This window comes from Acipenser ruthenus, chromosome 3, assembly GCF_902713425.1.
Source record: "Acipenser ruthenus chromosome 3, fAciRut3.2 maternal haplotype, whole genome shotgun sequence".
Classification (NCBI taxonomy): domain Eukaryota; kingdom Metazoa; phylum Chordata; class Actinopteri; order Acipenseriformes; family Acipenseridae; genus Acipenser; species Acipenser ruthenus.
The window spans coordinates 9,174,252-9,197,223 of NC_081191.1; the positions used below are offsets into that span (position 1 = coordinate 9,174,252).

The 22,972-nt window shown below is 38.2% G+C and overlaps 1 protein-coding gene across 1 annotated transcript in view; it reads left to right on the top strand.

Annotated features, from left to right (window-relative positions):
- Window positions 1–5,407: 5,407 nt before the first annotated feature.
- The window catches only part of dgkb (diacylglycerol kinase, beta), a 177,957-nt gene continuing 160,392 nt past the window's right edge, over window positions 5,408–22,972 (top strand). Inside the window, exons 1-2 of the mRNA XM_034058527.3 lie at window positions 5,408–5,601; window positions 19,807–20,091. Coding sequence (XP_033914418.3) covers window positions 20,022–20,091 — 70 coding nt within the window. The 5' untranslated portion in view covers window positions 5,408–5,601; window positions 19,807–20,021. The remainder of the gene's footprint in view (window positions 5,602–19,806; window positions 20,092–22,972) is intronic.

The window sequence follows — 22,972 nt, forward strand, 5'->3', positions numbered from 1 at the left end:
ACAAGCCTGTTGTTATCTCTGCTGGACCTTGCAGCCATCAATTCCTTTGTTTTGTACAAGAAATGCACCAGGGAAAATATCAGTAGGAGAGATTTCATCTTGAAGCTAGCCACAGCGCTTCGGCAGAAACATTTTGATCAGAAAACTGCAGAGCAGCTCAACCAGGATTCAGTGCTGCGTCGAGTGACACACGCAAGAGAAAATATATGTTACTTTTGTTTTAAATTAAAAACTACTTTCGGTTTTACAGTTTTGTATGTACATATACCTGCTTACATCTGTTTACACAGTAGTTTCTTTTGAAATGTTTATTTTATTAAAGTTTACCATTTTTTGAAGTAGTGCTTTATATGTGGTAAGTTAAAAAATAAACCCTTTTATGTTTAATTGTTCATTTAAATATGGCGTTTTGGCTGTGCAGATGTTTGATATGATGTGCTTGATAAAACTTTTGAGTTTCATCCGATAGTTTTAATACTGATGTTGTTTAAAATGTAACCGTAGTAAAAAAAAAAAAAAAAAAAAAAAAAAAAACATTCATTAATTTTCTTATTATATAGGAATTTTCTGGCACAGAATTACAAAACTCCTGATAAGTAACAGTGAAAAGGGGAAAATAAAAGATTTTGTGCATGATTCGCCAGTTAAATTGAAATGTTAATTCTCTTATTTGGTGTTAAATTATATGTAATGGAGGCATTCCGTAGTTCTAGGGGTGAGGCTCAGCTTGCTACACTAATCCTATTGGTTCATTAACCTATATAGTCCAGACTCACCTTGCGACTGTGGCAGTGTTTACATGCAAGTTTTAATCTCACTACTATAGTGCATTCATGACATGTCACTCGCAAATGACGCATGATTGTGCTCGTTCCAAAAGTGCACGGCAAAAAAAAGTGTCTTAAGTGTCATTACACTTTGGTAAAGCACGGTAAAGTGCACACTAATTGGCCTAATTGGTCCCATAGCAACAAACTCCACAGTTGTGCAAAATACTTAACGATAGACTTTCATGAAATAACACGATACCTCCTCCACTTCCCCTATGTAAAAGAACGCTCTTCTCTGGGATACGGTCTTTCTGTCCTCCTCTGTAGCGTAAGATTTTTCTTATCCCAGTCTTACTAATACAAATCAGTTAAATATCCATCCATCCATTATTATCAATCCGCTGATTTATACCATTATTTATTCATTTCAGTGTATTATGAACGATGCATGAGAACTACTAGATCGTTATGACCAGCATTATTATCATAATAATAATACTACAAATAATGTAGCTTTTTTCCCGCAGGATGTTTCAAGCTTCCACCCCTTCTGACAGCACGCAACACCAGGTCCGCTGGACGGATGAGGAAACTCGTTCCTCCTCCAAATTATTGCGGACCTGGGGGTTATGGATGAACTGGATCGACCTCGCCAAAGAAATTGCACGGCAAAAAAAAGTGTCTTAAGTGTCATTACACTTTGGTAAAGCACGGTAAAGTGCACACTAATTGGCCTAATTGGTCCCATAGCAACAAACTCCACAGTTGTGCAAAATACTTAACGATAGACTTTCATGAAATAACACGATACCTCCTCCACTTCCCCTATGTAAAAGAACGCTCTTCTCTGGGATACGGTCTTTCTGTCCTCCTCTGTAGCGTAAGATTTTTCTTATCCCAGTCTTACTAATACAAATCAGTTAAATATCCATCCATCCATTATTATCAATCTGCTGATTTATACCATTATTTATTCATTTCAGTGTATTATGAACGATGCATGAGAACTACTAGATCGTTATGACCAGCATTATTATCATAATAATAATACTACAAATAATGTAGCTTTTTTCCCGCAGGATGTTTCAAGCTTCCACCCCTTCTGACAGCACGCTACACCAGGTCCGCTGGACGGATGAGGAAACTCGTTCCTCCTCCAAATTATTGCGGACCTGGGGGTTATGGATGAACTGGATCGACCTCGCCAAAGAAATGCCACCATTTTCACCAGTATTACCGGTGCTCTGGCTGAACTTGGTATAAATAGAACGCTCCTCCAGGTACGAGATAAATTCAAGAAGCTGAAATATCTGTACCCGCAGGAGAGAAAACGCCTGCAGTCCTGCGGTCAAAGCTCGAGGTCCCAATTTCGGTTCTGGGAGGAAATGCACCGGTTAATGGGTGACCGGCCAGTGGCAGTAGCATCAGACCATTTGCTGGAATCCTCATCCTCCCAGACATCCTGTGAAATACCAGCCCCATCAATACAATATGGTAATTGCGCCAGCCATCATTTACTTTTCTAAACTAAAATATGCTACCGCGGTAAAGTTAGCTTGACGTTTGATATTCGTTTGATATTCGACTCAAGCTAACCCGACATGAATGAAAATGGCTGTATCTCGCCAACCACAGAAGCTAGAGTGCTCAAACCAACTTTAATTTAAAGGAGACCAATTGTGAATTGTTTCACAGTCTCTGTTTTACATGTGAATCCTAAGAATAATTTCTGGAAAATTATAACATACCGCACATACGCACACTTAGCCTCAGCCACGCGTAAAAGGGCTTTATCTCCCCAACCACAGTAGCTAGATCGTCCAAACCAACTTTAATGTGAAGAAGACCAATTGTGAATTGTTTCACAAGCTCTCCTTTACATGTGAATCAAACAAATAAGTTGTGAAAAACAATAACATACCGCATATATGCACACAGCCTACCTGACACTCATAAAATGGCTTTATCTCCTCAACCACAGCAGCTACAGCGCTCAAACTAACTTTAATTTAAAGGATGCCAAATGTGAATTGTTTTACAGTCTGTGTTTTACCTGTGAAGCCTAAGAATAATTAGTGAATACAATAACATATTGCATATACACACCACCGTCCCAGCGTCAATTAAAAGTGCTTGATATCCCCAACCACAGCAGTTAGCATTTTCAAAACAACTTTAATTTAAAGAAGACCAGTTGTGAATTGTTTCACATGTTCTGTTTTACATGTGAATCCTAATAATAATTTGTGAAAAAAACAAATGGTTGGGGATATCAAGCCATTTTTTTTTTGCATGTCGGGCTAAGTGTGTGCACATATGAGATATGTTTTGTTTTTCACATACTATTCTTAGGATTCACATGTAGAACAAAAGCTGTGAAGAAATTCACAACTGTTCTTCTTTAAATTAAAGTTGGTTTGAACGCTGTAGCTGCTGATCCAGGAGCATCGTCCGATGCTCCTGGAGTACAGAAGGATGTACCGTCTGATTGCACACACCGATGCCAGGCAAGATCGGCAATACAGCCACCTTTTGGAAAGGCTGGACCACGCTGATCAACAGCACCAAGAGGTGGTTGCGTTGTACGCCACATTTCTGCACACAATAACAAGAGAACTGCAGGTGCCTACCCCATCTCCCGCTGAGGTGGGCACCCGTTCTGCTGTGCCCAGTCCTGCCGAATCAGCGGTCCGAGAAGTTTGTACAGAGTAATACCCACTCGCTTCTGCAGCGCACAGGTGTACGGACATATATTGGTGACAGCTCCATGTCCACCCGTACAAGTTCCACCAGTTGGTCAAACGTAGCTCGGATGACCCGAAATGTTTCAATCCATTGTTTGTCAGAGAAAGACTCGTGAAGCACAGCCTCCTCCCACCAAACAGAGTGACGATGATGCGCCTGCATTTGTCTTTCCTGCCGATACACAAATAGAGGTCTGTACATAGGAACGAAGTGGATGAGGGTGTCTGCTGGAAAGAAAGCTCTAGATAAGAAAGCAATAGATGCACGATTCCTTTCCTGCAAACCCATTGCATGGGACTGAAGGAGTTCTTCCCATACAAGACTTAATCTAGCCAGTGTTTGTCTGCGTCTTCTCCATCCATTTTTGTCGTAACTACGTTGTAAGTTGACCTATGATTTTATATACCCTTATAACTAATTTGCAAATGCACACAAATTATGTATTTATTATATTAACAGCATTTGTGTAAGTTTCCACATTTTCTGCATAATTAATTTTAATATTTCAACAAAGTACCTGTGTTTGAAACCAACACATCATGAGTTGTTTTTAATATATTTGTTCCACATTAACGCATATTTGTGATTATTGAACCGATACTACTTTTGTTTAGTACATTAACAGTTATGCAGTTGGCTAAGACTAATATATATGGGTGTGTGAAAGGACATCAGTAGCCTAAGAAGCATAAGAAAAGCAGTAATGGGAATTGGTGAGTGCTGTCGTTTTTTGTACACGATACTTCTACCATTTCTAGAACAACTAATTCTAAACAATAATAGTAATAACTATTATTATTTTCTTCTTCTTGGCAGGATGAACCGTTTTAACTGCAAGCCCTTTGCATTCTATACAGATGGGAGGTAACCTTCTCTTCATCTCTGCCTAGCACGTAAAGCCTCATGTAAACCCCTATGCATTATTTGAACGATATCCTTTATCGTGCAGCATCTCTTTTCAGCGAGTTTGGTGATTTTTAAATAAACCCTCCCATTATTTTATTATTAATGAGGTTGTTTGCATTTGGACGAATAAATTCTCTCTCTGAAATAAACTCTCATGTAAACGTGGAAGCAGAACCGTCATGACCAAAAAAGCGTGAGAGATCTGTTGTCACGCTTTTCAGTTTTTGCTTGTAAACTGCCCGTGTCTCCCTTCTGTGGGTCGGTGGTCCTCCGTCACCCGGCCTTGGTGACCTCTGACCGACGTCGGAGGTCACACCTCAAACGAGGTCGGCTCCTGTCGGTCAAGAAGGTGAGATCCTGAGCCAAACAGTCAATCATCCCACACTACATTTGACATCTTATAATGCTGAGCTCGATCTTTGAATTTATGAAAGTAGTCTTATGTGCAGACACTCCCGACGTTCAATTTTAACTTCTCATTAGATATGTAACAACTATCCTATAAAATTAACTAATTTTGCTTCATGAAGTCAAATAAAACCTGCTGTATAATGTTATGTTAAGATGTTGAATTACATACCACTTTGTAGTTTTCCATATACTTAATGAAAAACTGACACAAATTAAAACATGTGACATTTCAAAATCCAACATGAAATACTGTACTACTACTATGTATACTTTTGCAATATCATTTTGTAGTTTATTTGATAACATGATGTTAAATAAAATATCTAAATTATGTTCATACAGGTTTTTTTTTTTTTTAATTATGTCTCAATCCTAAAATGCTATCCTAAAATCTAGGTGATGCAAAACTTTTGGGCATAGCTGTATTTCTTTCCCAAAGTATGCAAGCTCCGGACATCAATCAGATGAAAGCATTACAGTATGAGCTCCTGGAGGCCAGTGGTGACGTCAGTTGTAGTGTGGGAAATTACAGAGGCACTGGAGCACTTCTTCAGCACAGCACACACATTCATGGCTCCTCTACTGTCTGCCGGATCCCACTGCATTTGCTTGCCTTATTAACAAAAGAAAGAAAAGCATTGCTGCCGATTGAAGATTGAGAAGAAAAGGACAAACAGGATGAAAAACGCACAACTGAGGGTAGCATTATTTATAACTGCCTGAGAAACTAACTCCCATTTACAACAACCTTGCCCTTCTAAGACCTCAGGTAAGTTGTTGATATGTTAATGTTAATAGAATCCTGCTAGAATGGAAGGATTCCTCCTGTATCCAGAATGTCACAGATTATTGTTTTTTTTTTTTTGCTGAATGTTTTATAAATGCATATATGCTTTCTTTGAATACACTATATATGTCAATCTTCTGTTAGCTGTTTAATAAGCAGATTAATAAGCATCAGGCACCCTCAGAGACAAGCACTGCAGCTGTAAGCGTGTGTTTCATTTAAAGCATAGAGTACTCATTTTAAAAATGTTGCTGTGATATAGTACCAGGACCATTCATCTCAGTTAACAGGGTGTATAGAATATAGGACTTGTAATATATTTCTTGAGAACTGCAGGTCATTAAAAGAGGAGTCTTCCTTGTCTTAATCTTTTTACTGTTGATTTGTTTTCTAAACACATATATTGGATATTGTACAGTGTGCAATGAAATAGATTTTCTATTTCTCTATTTTTGCTTTTACTTTTATTGGGAAAAAATAGGATACATGTCCAGGATTAAAATAGGATATTAACTGTAAGCAGAGTGTACACAGTAGTACACCTACACTGCCCTCTTAGCACACCATGTTCTTGTTTGGGGGCAGCATATGTAGAAATATAGTATTACACATTAAGGAAGAAAACAGTGTGTTCTAAGGGATCTTGGTCTGGGTTTGAAATCTTGTAGTTACAGTCGAAGTAGCCGAAATCACCCCAACGCACTAATACAGCCCCACAAATGTAAACACATTTTAAGGACATTGCAAGCTTCTCATGACACCAAGAACAGACAAGATAAATTGATAAAATACAAAAAGAATCCAACTTTATACGTGTAATAGTATTGTTGACATAAATGTACAAGGAAAGTATCAATATTTGCACTAGCACAGTCTGAAATTTGCGCAGTGCCAATAAACCACCTCATTAAAGTCACAATGTAAGAGATGAAAACAAAATTAAAAGACTAGTGGCCAAAATGATAATATCAGTTGCAGGGTCTGTGTTATTGAAGTGCCAATATATATACAAGGATAATACAATAGAGTATAAAAAGAACAATAGGTACATGTGGTACATGGCTCAGACTAATGATTATGTATATTGCTACTTACTTAAGCTTTGTGTATTTTGGAAACAGATTTAATTGGACAATTATTTGGCAGTCACGCTTATTATTATCTATGTTTATATGTAGATGTTTATTGGTGATGTTTTACATGTTATGAAACATGTTTTTGGAATAATAATAATAATTGAACTCTTATCCCTTTATTCATATATAGCCCAGCCATATAATGTAATAGTACACGTAACAAATGACAAATTGCATCTATTTTATATACATTTGATAAAATAAACAAAAAAAGGTTTCAAGGTTTCTTTATTGGTATTGTTGGTAATTAATAACTTGTCATCCCTGCCTCTCTTATGGCAGAATCACATCTGGGTGTAACTAAGTGTAAGGAGGTCCACCAAACAGGTTTATCAGGTTTATTTATAGGGTAGTGGTATTAAGATGTTTATACCATTAAAACACATACAATAGGAATATTACTATATCAAGTGACCCCGCTCCCTCAGCTGTTTGTGTTGACTAGGTTCTATTGCAGTTACTGCATGCATAGGTCAGGGGGTTTACCTGAGCTTATTTAAGCACACAATGACTCACTTTGGTCTGAGTCACTTTGAAACAACCTGATGCAAAGAATACGTCTTACAGAATCAGAGGTGGAAAGTCACAGGGATGCTTCAAAATGAAGCTTAAAGTTATATGCTGCCTGGATATTTGTCTCCCAGTCTGCTGTTTCGTCTTGGTACTATGGGTAAACAATAAGTCCATGACCTCAATGGGTGTCCATTGTGCATGTTTTGTGATCCTGTTGCCGCGGTAGAGTAACATGAAAGCTTGATAAGGCTTGGCACAGGAGCATAGCCATTGAAAATATCCTCAGTGGACATAGTTGATTTTTTTCTACATTTTCCAGATGGCCATATGCTTGAGTGGAGATAAAAAGGATTAAGGTACAATGTGATATCTATCTATCTATCTATCTATCTATCTATCTATCTATCTATCTACCTTTAAGTGGCATTTAGAAAGTGAAACCTATTTTTTATTGACCCCCTCATTAACATCACCAAATACAATAAGCCTACATGATAATAAAACAATGGAAACAGGTCCAATATTGAGCAGGTTTGTAAGTTTAATCGAGGTATTATTAAGGAATCAGATTACATTTTAAATGACATTGTATAAACACCACTTTTTTTTGTGTGTGTTTGTAGACCTATAAGTAGCTGCATAATATTTCTAAATATCTTAAATGAACACATTACTTACATGAATAACTGTTTTAGATTACAATTCCTTAAGCCAATGAATGTTCAGAAGGAAAGAAAGAACACTCTAGAGAAGCTTCATCCTGTGAACAGTAAATAGGGAGGATAGATGGTGTCTTGGGATTCAACTCCAAAGAAATTAAGAAACATGAATTCTATGCCTATACTAACATTTTAGAAATGGGAACTAACAGAAAACCCAATCCTTGTGCTGGTGTGGTAGAGTAATACTGCATCTACTGCACTGAACAAGTGGGCATTACATTAATATTCAGTGACATCAACAGAAGAAGCATGGGTGCATTATTGTGTATTATACGGATATCATTTATGTAGGTTCATATATATATATATATATATATATATATATATATATATATATATATATATATATATATTGTAAAATAGCGGGTTATGAGAAACAGCAGGGAGGGGGTTAAAACCTCCCTGCGAGAGAATGTTCCTTTGTTTGTTAATTGTTTAATTGTTTTATTATTAATTATCATCCGCACCTGGGCGTTATTGGAAATTAGGCCCAGGTGCGGAGTTTAAAAAGAGAGCAGGCAGTCTGCTCAGGGCTGCTGAGTGGAAGGAGGCAGTAGGTGCGCTGTCTCCGAGTAGCCAAGAGCGGAAAAGTAAGTGCGGTTTCAAACCGGTGTGTTTGGAGAAGGGCGGGTAAACAGCATAGCTGTCCCGCGTTAGTCAGGGTGTTCCTGCAAGTCGAGTTAGTGCTCAAGAGGAGCTAGGTGTTTGTTTTGCTTTTGTATTTTGTTGGTGTTATTTTTGTGTTTATTAAAAATATAGCGCGTCAGCGCTTGAAAAATCCATTCCTGTGTTCCTGGGTCAAGTTCTTAAAGGGGCAACGAACCCGAGTGGGGGTTGAACCTTTTACATATGGTGGCAGAGAGTGTGGGCGCCCCTACGACCCTGGAAATGGAGACCATTGAACAGTTAATTGAGCGAATCAACCGCAATACTGCTGCGCAAATAGAGCAGCTGGAGAGATGGGAGAAAGAGATGGGGTTGGCTCCATTGAAGAAAAGGGAGCCAACAGAATTGGAGCTGCTGCTCCAAGAATGGGAGCAGGCTAGCGGAGCTCCGCAGCCTCCCGAGCCAGAGGGGGAGGAGCCGCCGCTGCCAGAGCCCAGAGGGGAGGAGCCGCCGCTTCCGGAGCCCAGAGGGGAGGAGCCGCCGCTTCCGGAGCCCAGAGGGGAGGAGCCGCCGCTGCCAGAGCCCAGAGGGGAGGAGCCGCCGCTTCCAGAGCCCAGAGGGGAGGAGCCGCCGCTTCCAGAGCCCAGAGGGGAGGAGCCGCCACTTCCAGAGCCCAGAGGGGAGGAGCCGCCGCTTCCGGAGCCCAGAGGGGAGGAGCCGCCGCTTCCAGAGCCCAGAGGGGAGGAGCCGCCGCTTCCGGAGCCCAGAGGGGAGGAGCCGCCGCTTCCGGAGCCCAGAGGGGAGGAGCCGCCGCTTCCGGAGCCCAGAGGGGAGGAGCCGCCGCTTCCGGAGCCCAGAGGGGAGGAGCCGCCGCTTCCGGAGCCCAGGGGGGAGGTGAAAAGTTTACCTCCACCACAGCCCCGACCACCGCCCCTACGGTCCAGTCCGGCACCGCTGCGTCCAGTCCCTCACCCCTTGCTCCAGGACACCCGGCCGGTCTTCCCGGACCTTCCTGCGCTGGACCTAGAGCCCAGGAGTCTCCAGCACTGGCCACAGCTTTTCCCCTGGTTCCCTGCTCCGCTCTTCCCGAGCACCCAGACGTCGCTGGGCTGCTGCCAGACGTCGCTTTTGCTCCCCCTGTTCGCTGCTTCGCTTCCCCTGGGTGATCGGACATCACTGCGCCGGTTCCCAGGGGAAGATCTCTGCCCACTGCTGCATCCTCCTGTGCCACGGTCTACGCTCCGGTCGCCCCTGTTGAGCCGTTGGGTCCCCTTGTCGCCGGTGCGCGGTCCTTACCTGGCTGAGCCGGGACGTGGACCGATCCACCCTCAAGCCTGCCCGTGGAAAAGGGCAAGAAAGGACATTTGTGGACTTGAGGGTGGGTGGTTATGTTTTAGGGGAGGAGGTGGCCGTCTCGTGGCCTGTGTCTTGTAAAGACAAGGGGGGGGATGTGTAAAATAGCGGGTTATGAGAAACAGCAGGGAGGGGGTTAAAACCTCCCTGCGAGAGAATGTTCCTTTGTTTGTTAATTGTTTAATTGTTTTATTATTAATTATCATCCGCACCTGGGCGTTATTGGAAATTAGGCCCAGGTGCGGAGTTTAAAAAGAGAGCAGGCAGTCTGCTCAGGGCTGCTGAGTGGAAGGAGGCAGTAGGTGCGCTGTCTCCGAGTAGCCAAGAGCGGAAAAGTAAGTGCGGTTTCAAACCGGTGTGTTTGGAGAAGGGCGGGTAAACAGCATAGCTGTCCCGCGTTAGTCAGGGTGTTCCTGCAAGTCGAGTTAGTGCTCAAGAGGAGCTAGGTGTTTGTTTTGCTTTTGTATTTTGTTGGTGTTATTTTTGTGTTTATTAAAAATATAGCGCGTCAGCGCTTGAAAAATCCATTCCTGTGTTCCTGGGTCAAGTTCTTAAAGGGGCAACGAACCCGAGTGAGGGTGAGTCTTTCACAATATATATATATATATATATATATATATATATTGCAGTGTATAACGTACTACATGATTTACACATGATGGGAAGATTATGGGGTAGATGTACTGAAGTGTTGCATTTGTTGCAATCGTTGCAAACCACATGCAAACCAGTCAGAAGTGTAGCGTGAAATGTACTAAACAAACGCAAAGCTGTTGGCATCATTTTAACGCATGCTTTGCATTTCCCAGTCCGCTTTTTCTTGTGTGTTGCCAGTTGTGTCAATGCACTTTTGAGACGAACAACCAAGTACCTACTACATATATAGCTCAAATCCATCTGTATCGGTGACATAATTATCGGTTATTTATTGGTGAAAAACTGCGTTAGCAGCTGCTGTATACGATGGCTCGCAACTTGTTCTCCCATTGGAAAATGAATATATTGCTCACGTAACTTCAGCGATCCTCTGAATTACTAGATGACGCATCGACACGAAACAGGTACTGCACCCAATTATTTTCTGAAACGACCCAGTGGCATGAAATCTCAAGTAGCAGATTAATGAGTGGAGGAAGTGAGTCTTTTTTGTCTCTGTATCTAACTATTTGTGGTTTTAATATATTAACCAGCTCCGTTACGCTTTCTTTTCTCATTGTGAATCTTTGTATAAAACCTTCGTCACTATTCAATAAAGGATTGCTATAATCACGAACAACAGAATATCTAACCATCCAAAATGACCGACCATCTTCACAAGAATCCAGACTCAATCCACCTACTACCAGGATTGGAATGTAATCTAGGATTTAATTTGAATCTCGATCTACGCAACGGAAAAAAATATCAATCCAAGATTAAATCCGAGATTGCGTCTAATCCAGGCTGAATCTCGATGTGCGCAATCCACCCTAAATATCCACATTTTTCTTACTTGAATAATATATGAAAATATGTAGTAATTTATATAAAACATTCACCAAATGAAGGGCATATATTTAGATTATATAAAACAACATACATTTAGAATAGAAAAAATGAGAGCACTGCATGTTACATATACTATCACATAAAATCCTTATATGAAAAATACTATAAAATCCGGCCTATGTTATAACCAATCTGTATATAATTTATATATGAACATATACACTGCTTACCCTTTATAACGCTATAATGGGGAGCCATAGTTACAAGACTGTGCTATTTGTGTTCCGCCTTATAACGAGTATAAAAGGGCTACTGTAATGGCATTATGGAGCAAATGGGAGCCACGACCCTACCGTGCTATAACCGATTCAGCACTGTAACAAGGCATGTTATAACGGGTGAGCACTGTATGTATACACATAAAAAACTGATTTAAAAAAAGGGGGCATATAAGTGTAACATGTATTGCTTATAATATATGTAAACTATAAGTTATTTCCATATTTGTTAGCCCACTTTTATACTTCTGAAATAAATAAATAAATAAGATGGTTCTATAATTTTATTTAAAAACACAGGTCTGCATTATGTATTACCACATTCATTTTTTTTTTGTATTAATTTTTTTTTATTATTATTATTGCCAAATTAGCCTAGTTTGACACATTTAGGGCCACCCTGGAGCCTAATTCCAACTAGTCTCATTTTGACTTGAAGGAATGATCGAATCAATTCTGGCATCAAATCTTCATCAGAACGGCTTTGATTAAAGTGAATGTTCTGCATCGCGATGGGGTCATTCACAAGACAACCGCAAGCCGAACACAACAAGATTTCGTCTTTCTAAAAATGTAATTAAGCCCAAGCCGCTGTGGTCAGGACGTATTTCAGGATCACGTGAAGTAAGAAAAAGCACATCTGTGTTTTCTAACACATATAACAATGTTTGCACAAGTCCATACTTGTATTATTAATATGCAATTACCCTGGATAGAATTTGCTGTTGTAAGTTTTCATTACGGCCCTCCATAATAAGGCCAACAAGGTAATGGCCCAAAATATTTACCTTCTGCAATTCAGGTACTAACCTTGAAATATAAAAATATTTAATTCATTCCCAAAGTGTTGTTATTGGTCAAGAAATTTGAAAGCAAAGAAAGCACTTGTATGTCACACTTTTCTTTCAGTGATTGATTACAGAGATATTCTTTACATGCATGCAGGTGCATCTAGTCTGAGGATACTAGACTCTCTTTATCATGGAGCTCTTAGATTTGTAACCAATTCTAGATCTTTAACCCACCATTGTGAGCTGTACAGGCAAATGGGGTGGACCTCACTTTCTTCACACAGACTGAAGCACTGGTATATCTTTGTATATAAAGTTATTCTGGGAAAATGTCCATCTTATCTTCTAACCACCAGTACTAATATCTACCAATTTTCAATTCCAAGAATATGTACTGTGTTTGGGAAAAAGGCTTTCAGTTATTCTGCCCCTTGGTCACCTTCAAAAACACTTAAAACTATATGATTATATATCATTAAGAGATTTTAAAAATCAGGTTGGAAATTTTATTTCTGATAAATATACTTGTTTTAATTCATTTTAAAGTTGCAAATAATCCAATGAAATACATTGATTAATTACTTTTTAATGGTATTATTATTTTTGAAATGTTCATGTTAATCTATGTAGTTCTATGTGTGTGATTGTTTCTGTATTGCTGCCTTCTTGGCCAGGTCTCTATTGAAAAATAAATGATTACAACACATATACTTAAGAGCTTGTACACAAACACAAAACTGTCCTGACGGCAAAACACAAAATAGGTTTTTCTTTTGTCTGATATTCATATGCATTTTTTCTTAATTTGTTACAATCAGTCCATTTTAGTTTAGATTTTCTCACAAGTTTCATTGCACTTTTAATGATACATTTACGTGGAGCTGTTCTTTCAGTATCACAAAATGAAGCTTGCGGAAACATATGATACACATTTTCAACTTAACCATGAATACAAATACATATAGACGAGCTGTGTTTTGTTTGTATAGTTAAATTAAAATCATGATGTTTCAAAGCAAAGACTGGCTATTATTATTATTATTATTATTATTATTATTATTATTGTTATTCATGGGGTTTCCATGCGGGTCAATTTACACGTGAAATGGCGATGCGCATGCACATTTGGGAGAATTACTTGTGTAAATCAGGTTTGTGGCTGAAAAAAAACATCCAAAGAGAGTGATAGGGTAAGTCTCATTTACTCGTGTAAATGACGAAACACACAGGAAAATCCACTTCCAGTTTCGCATGGAAACCAGCGTTTCACGTTAAATGTTAATGAGTATGTTTATCCTTAACTATAAATATTGCAAGGGAGCAGGTCAGTTGTTACTGTGGATTCCAAGACGGCAGAAAGTATTGGCTGAAGGACGATTTTATGGTTAGCAGTGGTGTAGTTCACCTTAATGATAATGCAGGCGGCTTTTTTTATTATTGTTTTTTGCTGTGTCTGGACTGTCATGTTATATATCTCTTGTGGGTTTACAGTTCTGTATAAAACCGCTTACCATGAACTGCGTTATGCATTTGTTATAGTATTAAAGCAGCTGTTTGAGAATACCCTTGCTGTAAAAACTACGCCAAAGTTAAACATGAAGAGCAAGTGAGTTGCTGAAATGTAACTGAATTAATTCCCGTCCTTTTTTTGATCCCAGCTATCTCCAAAGACAACGCGTGTCTGCCCTCCACGTTAATAAATATAGTTGGTGAACTGGATTTCATGAGCCAGCTCGATCGCCCAAAACAGCGCAACAAACATCCCACAAGTTGCTGATGCCCTCTCAGAAATGACCAAATAAAACTGCAAATGAACATATTGATTTTATTTTATTTATTTGCATCATTAATATTTAACACAACAGTGAATCCAACACAACTTAAAAGAAAGGAGAGAATCCTCCTCAGATCACTGCTGTCCAATTGCAAAAAAACTCTATATTGAATTGAATTATTTTCATTCTTACAACTGCATTAATAATTGTATTTTGTCATTGCTTCATTTGCTGTTCTATTTTGAGACAGTAACTGCCTGTGACAGAAAAATAATGAATCTTGGTTATAAATCTCTCTCCCGGCCTGTGAGGGCGCTGTGTAAAGGGAACAGAGTGCCCTGGACTGGATGGCCAGACAATTCATTTCCAGAGTTAGGTGGAAGTCGGCCATCTAGAAAGGGGGTGTAGCTATGGTACACCAAGTCATCGACCCGGAAGGGAAACGATGTGGCATCCGTGGATTAGTGGAGAAACGGTTGCACTCGCTAACCAACGGGGCGTGGCTGACGGTACAAAAGGGGACTTAGCAAGGTGATCTGTTCCTTTATTATGGTTAAGCTGAACTGGAAGGAATACTGTGAAATTATTGTGTTTTGTTTGTTTTGTCGTATCTAAAAATCTACTTGTTTGTTATTATTAGACGGCTAACACAATCTAGAGCTGTCTCCACAGGCCAGCACTAAACCCGGACAACACTGCACCTTTAATCATGAATAAATTGTAATTCACCATGAGCACAATAACAATCACTCTGAACTTGTGAACATGTGTCTTTGTGTGTGTTCTACTGTGTGTATTATTTACGAACTGTGTCTTATTATTTCGGGACTGCAACCCGTTGTTTTGGAACAGTGCAGTACACAAAGCTGTGCATTGCCTGGGATTATTCTTTGTGGTCACCAGACCAGGATTATAAAAATAAAACCTGTTTGGATCATGAACTTTGTTGTCTGTCTTCTGTTTCACAATCACATCATCACCACACTTGCACACTGCAAACCACTTTGCCGCACTCAAATTCTTCTTTTGTGTTACCGTGTGTAAAACTACAGATTACTAACTCGCAAATCAATGAGACATGTCTTAAATTGTTCATTAGCATCAAGACTTTCAGGAGGTGAAATAGCACTACTCTGCGAGTTTGTTTGTAGGAGCTATGAACCTTTATATAACCTAGCCTATTGTACAATATAAAGTGACTAAGAATGAGTATTTTGAATATTCTTAACTAGAGATTACGAACTCTCAAATCAACAAGACATGGTTTAAATTACTCCTTAGCATGATGTCTTTTGTGAGGTGAAATAGCAGTTATTTGTAAGTTTGTATGTAGGAGCTATTAACCATTATATGACGTAACCTACTGTACAATGTAAAGTGAATATGTATGATAAACGTCAGTAAAACCACTCGCTTTTTTTATTTTCTTACCATAAAGAATCATTTAGAAATCCTCTCTAGTTTGTGTAGTTTTTATACTTGCTGTCTGTCTTGTCTCTGTTCTGCTCTGAATGGCTGGGGGTCGCTGTCAATCATCTCAGTGGTCTATTAGTATTGTAGTTTCACCCTGTTCTGACAGATCTCATTGACTGAAGCAGTGCTAGAATGCTCTCATTTGCCAGCTACAGCACCTGTCATTCAAAGCGCCTTTGAAATTAGTGGGTTAAGGTGTACGTAAGCTTTTGCTTTAAGTATACGGTGACAGTTACTAGTTTGATTTGAAAATGGGGCGCAAGAGAAAAACACTTAATGAATATTGTGCACAATACCCTGGCCGACAGCTGAAGTCTCCGTGGCAGGACGAAGCGGGCCTGTCTGCCTTGCCTTCCAGTGACTCTGAGTCCAGCTGTGCTGAAGCAGGAGAGGGGGAGCTCAGACTCTGAATAATAAGTGCAAGTTAGTTCTATTCAACTATCTAATGTTTTGTTCTGTGCAGATTATTTGTACTCGTAAATTTATGCTATAAAGGCCCCCCATCTGGACAAATACACAAAACATCATTAACGTTATACACCAGCCCAGACATTACATGTGTAATACACTTATATGCTGTGTTTACTACGGTTTATTTGAGACAATTTTTAAATGTATAGCTCAGCTGTGACCAAACGTTATTTCAATTAGAATGTTGGTAACCATGGTTTTGTTGCATGTTGATTATGATAAAGAGGTTTCGCTAAATTAGATGTTTTTCAATGGCATAAAGAGTCTGGGTTTTTTTAATGCATAAAGGTCGATTTCACCCATTCTCTGCTTGAATTGAAAAATAAAGATACCCCACCTCCCCCCCAGTAAATTCTTTCTAAAATAAATGTCGATATTAATCGTCGATTTGGCAATAAAATAAAAATCGAATAGTAGCAAGCCTATTTATAACCAGAATGCTCAGCGAGGCTGGTTATTCTCTAGAGTTTAGGCTAGTCTAGCAACCAAAGAGAAAAAATGGATGGAAATGCATCAAACTTTGTTTTTTGTTCATATCAAGAAAATGTATGCGATTTTTTTAAGCTTGTGACCTCATTACGTACAGCTGTTTGTTCGCTAGAATCCAGTTTTTGTACAATAACATTTGTGTTCGTCTGGTTGATGGAAACATAACTAGCTACATATTTGCTCTGGGTGGGTTTGACGAGCATAGCAGTGATCGTACACAAATCTATCTGGACTGTCTAAAAACTTGAACTTTATCCAATTGAGGCCCAATTGGATGCATTGTCAAAAGTTGCAATTCCTGCACTAGCTTGCCATGGTAAATGTCACTGACAAATTAGGAAATGTAAATACTATCAGAGTTATTGATTAGTTTAACACAAACAGATTAGCCAAATTACTGATATTGGACATAATTCCCATGAGATGTTCCTTTTTTTCTGTCTTGCTTGGACCATAGTAAAAATAAACACATTTTTGCACATTGGTGTATATAATTAATTAATTGATACTCGTTACTATGGATTCATCATGATGAAAACTGCTAGCAATTGCTGGTGAGCTTGTGTCCAGAATCCAGCATGAGTTATAAATTATAATAAACATGGTTTCTTACTTATGATAACCAACTTCTATATAAATTCTCACACAGGTTTACATCAATGACATTAATTCAAGGGGGTAAACATTGTTCATTTGGTGTTACAGTAAAGGGATATATATATATATATATATATATATATATATATATATATATATACACACACACACACACACACACACACACACATTTCTTGAACCAGCACAAGCAGCTGCTTAACCAACCACCATGGCCAGTTGAAAACCATTAATTCCAAATTTGACCAGTGTCAGTCATTATAAGAATGTTCAACTCAACGTTATAAAGCTCATAGTGATTAGGTAAATGTAGAACTATGCTCAGTTGTGTGTATATTTAATCTTATAATCCAGTGCTGGGAATGGAACATGAAACAAGCAATGTGATGGTCAAACAAAGTTCCAGCTGTCCGTATATTTGATGGATACGGACAGTTGGTGCCTTGTGGCATATCGAAATCACTATGCTGCCTCACATAATTTACCACTAGCCATCTTGTTTATAGTTACAGATGTACAGTAGCTATAAAACTGAGTGACCAATTACCAGCAAAAAAAATCCCAAAAGTAGACATGACAATTTGGATGAAGAACAATTAAATGAACTGGAAGATAGCAAAACAGAAAAAAATACAAAAAGAAACAAAAAACCTGCTGTCTTTATACTCACTCAGCCCGACTTCAAAAAATGTCTTTTTAGCAGTTTGTAAATGCTACAGAAAACCCCAAAATAAATGTTCTTTTTTAATCAAGTTCTGCTGAAACAGAGATTTGCACTCACTAAAAAAATGAATTCAGTGCCGTCTCAACTCCGCCTCCTGGTGGATCTTTTCAATGGCAATGTAAAATTCAACACATCAAAAACAACTATATTACTTACTTCTGCATGTTTCAATCAAATCAATTTATTCAGCTTAACAGTGTGTAGTTCAAAGTTATAAATGGGACTACTTCTGTGGTCCCTTTGTTGACGTAAGGATATTTAAATAAAAAAAAAAAAATGTTGCCCTAAAAATTATTCGTTTTTTCAATTATTTTTTTTTTTCAAATCCACTGTTTGACCTGCATCAAATATACAGACTTCTCGGGGTATATTCGACGTATACGGACCTATACGGACACCCTGTCTGGCCTTATTGTATACATAATTAATAGCAATGATGCTGTAAGCAATGCACTATTTCCATCATACTATATTAATTTCAGTAATACTGCATTTTTTTATTCTGGTACATATTATGTAAATTGTTGTATATCTTATTTTGTGATCTTACGCACATTTACAATTCTGCAGAATCAGTGACAATGTTTACCAGCTTGCCTTTCTTTTTATTCATGCCACAGACATTCCCTCTTCACACCTCTCTGGAGGAATCTATTCTAAATGGTGTCAGGGGGTTAATTGCATTCTTGGTAATCAATACACGCTCTATTTAGTTTATTTTATTTTTTTGCCTAACTGCCTCATGAATTGCAGTCAAAAATTATTATTATTTCTTTATTTAGCAGATGCCTTTATCCAAGGCGACTTACAGAGACTAGGGTGTGTGAACTATGCATCAGCTGCAGAGTCACTTACAACTACGTCTCACCCGAAAGACGGAGCACAAGGAGGTTAAGTGACTTGCTCAGGGTCACGCAGTGAGTCAGTGGCTGAGCCGGGATTTGAACTGGGGACCTCCTGTGACAAGTCCTTTTCTTTAACCACCGGACCACATAGCCTCCTACTTCAAACTACATACCTTAGACCCATAACACTGATATTTGGAGTACATCGAATCAAACAGCTTTGAACCATAACAGAAGCAGCAAGTAGATAATCATGCCATTTTCAAATTATTTTTTATCTTCATTATAATATCTGAATGTTTATGGTATGTCTTTTAATTCTAAATTATACCTGATTTGATCACAACTGGGCAAGTTTTAAATCAATTGGTTTAAATTATTTAAAGAATCCCAAAAGGGAAACCGATGGTACTGTATATTACAGTACTGCATGCCTATAAGATGGCAGACGTGTCCCAGATCAAATAGCTTAAGGGCTGTTTTTGGTTAGATGTTTTTCTTTTTTATTATTATCTTCTGCATGCTGCTTTTGAATAATTTATCTATTTTTGTCAGTCAATCAATCAATATTTACCTGTATTTAACCACTTACAAATCAATTAGAGTACTAGTTCTTATTTGCTTTAGTGAGCTGGTCTAGGAGCTCACAGACTGCAGCTGAAACAATACTTAATTAAATGATAAACATCATAGTCAATGTCACAGCCAGACAAGATTTCCATTACACATATAAAGCTGTAATGCAGACGCAAATACAAGTACGTCACTTAAGATAATAAAAGCAATAATAGCCGACAGACAGGCAAAAAGGCAGACAGATACATTCTGCGTCTTAGAAAAAAACTTGAGGCAAACAGGTTGGCAGGAATAAAAGTAACACATCTTTCTTTCTTTCTTTTTCATAACAGAGAACATATTGGACCTACAGCAACTCAAAATTCACTACAGTTCAAGTCTCCAAAGATTCCCTTCACATTGGTTAAGGCTCTCAACTCACTGTAGAATTAAGCAATTAGATGAGCAAGGACCTGGGTGGATAGCAGGCATTCAGGTGATTATCTCATTGCTACTCGGCTGAGCTGACACAGATATTTGGGATGTGACAGGAAGCAGTTAGATCATCATGACTAACCAGGAGAAGTGGGTCACTCTGAGCCCTGCGGAATTCTCTCAGCTCCAGAAGTATACACAATGTAGGTATATCATATTTCATTTTGCACTGTCTCCATTTTTGGTTTTCAGTGGAGCTTAGTGAATTATTTGTTTCAGCATTTTTATCCATAAAGTTGAATTGCCCTATAGTTTGGTAAATTTTAAGTTTAATCACTTTTCTAGCATTCTTGCAACATGTTTTTATTTGTATAACAGGTGCTGGGATATGTAATGTTTGCATGTTTTGTTAAATTTGTTTTATATGACTACAGAAGTTTATCTGTTTTGAAAATATTCTTTTTTTTTTAGCTAACTGCTGTAAATGCAAGAAATATCTAGTCAGGTCATCTAAGGACCACAATCATTCCAGGGCAGGCAAAAGGCTTTAATTATCTTAACTTATTTTTGTATCTTACTTTAGGGATTTGTTGTTAAATCTTTAGATTAAAGGTCGAAGGATTAATTAATTGGTACATTAACACTTACAGCATTGTGTGTTTTTTTTTTGCTTTTTTTTTTTTTACATGATGTTCTGTTAGATGTCTGTAATAAACCTAAGGACATTTAATAAACACATTTAGAAATAATTGTATGCTGTATTTACTGGGCAGGAGCAATGTCTGCAAAGTGTCAGATAGGAGTGGTTTTGTACTTGAGTGGTTTGTATTGGTTTTACTGGGGGCCCTCTGTCTCGCTGACAGCCGCCCTCAATGCAGATGAAAGATAAGAAAGTGCACATTTAAAAGTAAGAGGGCTTGACTAAGGGTCTACTGAATTGGGCAGACATGTGGCAAAATACATTTTATGTTAATAAATGTACAGTGTTGCATGCTGGTTACAAAAATGTAGGCTTCAAGTATCAAATGAGTAGTACAAAACAAGACCTGGCGAGCCTCACTGCATGGTGCTACACTTCTTTTGGAGTATTTTGTTATACAGTAGTGGGTGTGGGATCCTTTGAAGATGTTGAGAAAGACTTCTATCATTGAATTTATTTTGTATTAGCATAATGCATCGCTAAATAATTTACATACATTATTATTATTATTATTATTTATTTCTTAGCAGACGCCCTTATCCAGGGCGACTTACAATTGTTACAAGATATCACATTATACATTATTTCACATTATACAGATATCACATTATTTTTACATACAATTACCCATTTATACAGTTGGGTTTTTATTGGAGCAATCTAGGTAAAGTACCTTGCTCAAGGGTACAACAGCAGTGTCCCCCACTGGGGATTGAACCCACAACCCTCTAGTCAAGAGTCCAGAGCCTTAACCACTACTCCACACATACATTGGCTAATCCACAACACAACTACAGCACCTAGAGGAGGATGACGTGTACAATCCTAGTAGGCTATATTAATCATAATTTAAATGAAAAATAACTACAGTAAGCCTGTCTCTTTTTTATGACCTTTCACATACTGTATACAGTTAGAAGCTGTGCTGATAATACTGGTATTTGAAGTGTTATTAAGTCTCACAAGGAAATGGCTTAAACAGTCAGCATTGAACTCAAATGTTTCAAGGTAGGTATTACACCCCTACAGAGCAATAGCTTGTTAAGTCTTAACAGTAAGCATGTGAGAAACGTCATTGCTATTCTGGTAACTCAGTTTGTTTTAAAAACTTGCCAGGGAGGTTTTAAAGTATCAGACCCATTTTTGTTTATTTAAGCAGTAAAAACACTGGTATTTTGCACCTTCAAATTACAACTACTGCATTTCTTCCTCCATAAGTGACTATAGGGATACATTTGTGTTTGTATTATTAATGTGATCTCTTTATCATGCCCTTGGTCAGATAGATGACAACAGTAAATACAGTATCTTCTTGGAACTGATTATCTTAGATTTTCTTACATCTTAGATTTTAAAACCCTTCGGTCTGTGCTAAGAATAGCATTGCGGAGATAGCTGCAATGCAATTATCTGAACAGATCTCCCAATCACTATTCAACCAATTAGTGTGAGCTATGCCAAGATTTGGTTAAACATTTCATCCTTCTGAAATAACTAGGCCGGAGGGTATTAATTACTGAGGGTTGATTTCTAAACACTTAACATTTTTAGAACACAAAAGCCAACGTATATTAAATTTGTGTTTGACCAACCACAGCACAAACAATTTGGAGACCAAGATGAATAAATGTGTGAAACAGCAATTGAATTTCTTGTCTTAGTGTTCACTTACTGTGCCTTACAATGCAACAGTACACAGAGGAAGCAGTGTAAAGGCAAGGTTAATTTGCATACCACTTGCTGACTTACAAATCTAATGCAACATTCCGCTCATTAGTAAATCAGGTAGTTTACTGTAAATCAAATAATTGTGACTATGCGATTGTAACGTAATACAAAAATACATCACAGATACATGATACAGGCTGTCAGCTGCTCAATGATAGTTTATAGTTGATGGATTTTATAAATGTTTATTATTAGTCAATTAAACGTAGGCATTTACACGTTTAAATGCGTCAGTCTTACAGGTAGTTATCTTTTTTGGTCTACAAAATGTATTTTATAATGCAAAAAGCTGTCCAGCTGTAGACTGCTCACACTGCATATTACAGGCTAAACCCTAGATTAGACAATTCATGTATTATTAGTATGAACTAGCTAAAACAAGTTTAATACATGTCTTACATTCACATATTAGCTATTTAATATACAAATGATCTGTAACATATATACTGTATAGCAGGGATTCAAACTGGATTTCTGTCTGTTCCGGTTCCGAAAGTTCCGAACGGCTGATTTCATTGCGTTCCGTTTCGAATGAAATGAAATACCAGTTAATTTTGTTTTAAACCAAGTAGGCTATTGTATTGGTGTTCATATGTCTTCATTTTCTGAAATTAAACTAAAAAGCATGAAATAGAGTAAAGTCCAGATAACTCGGC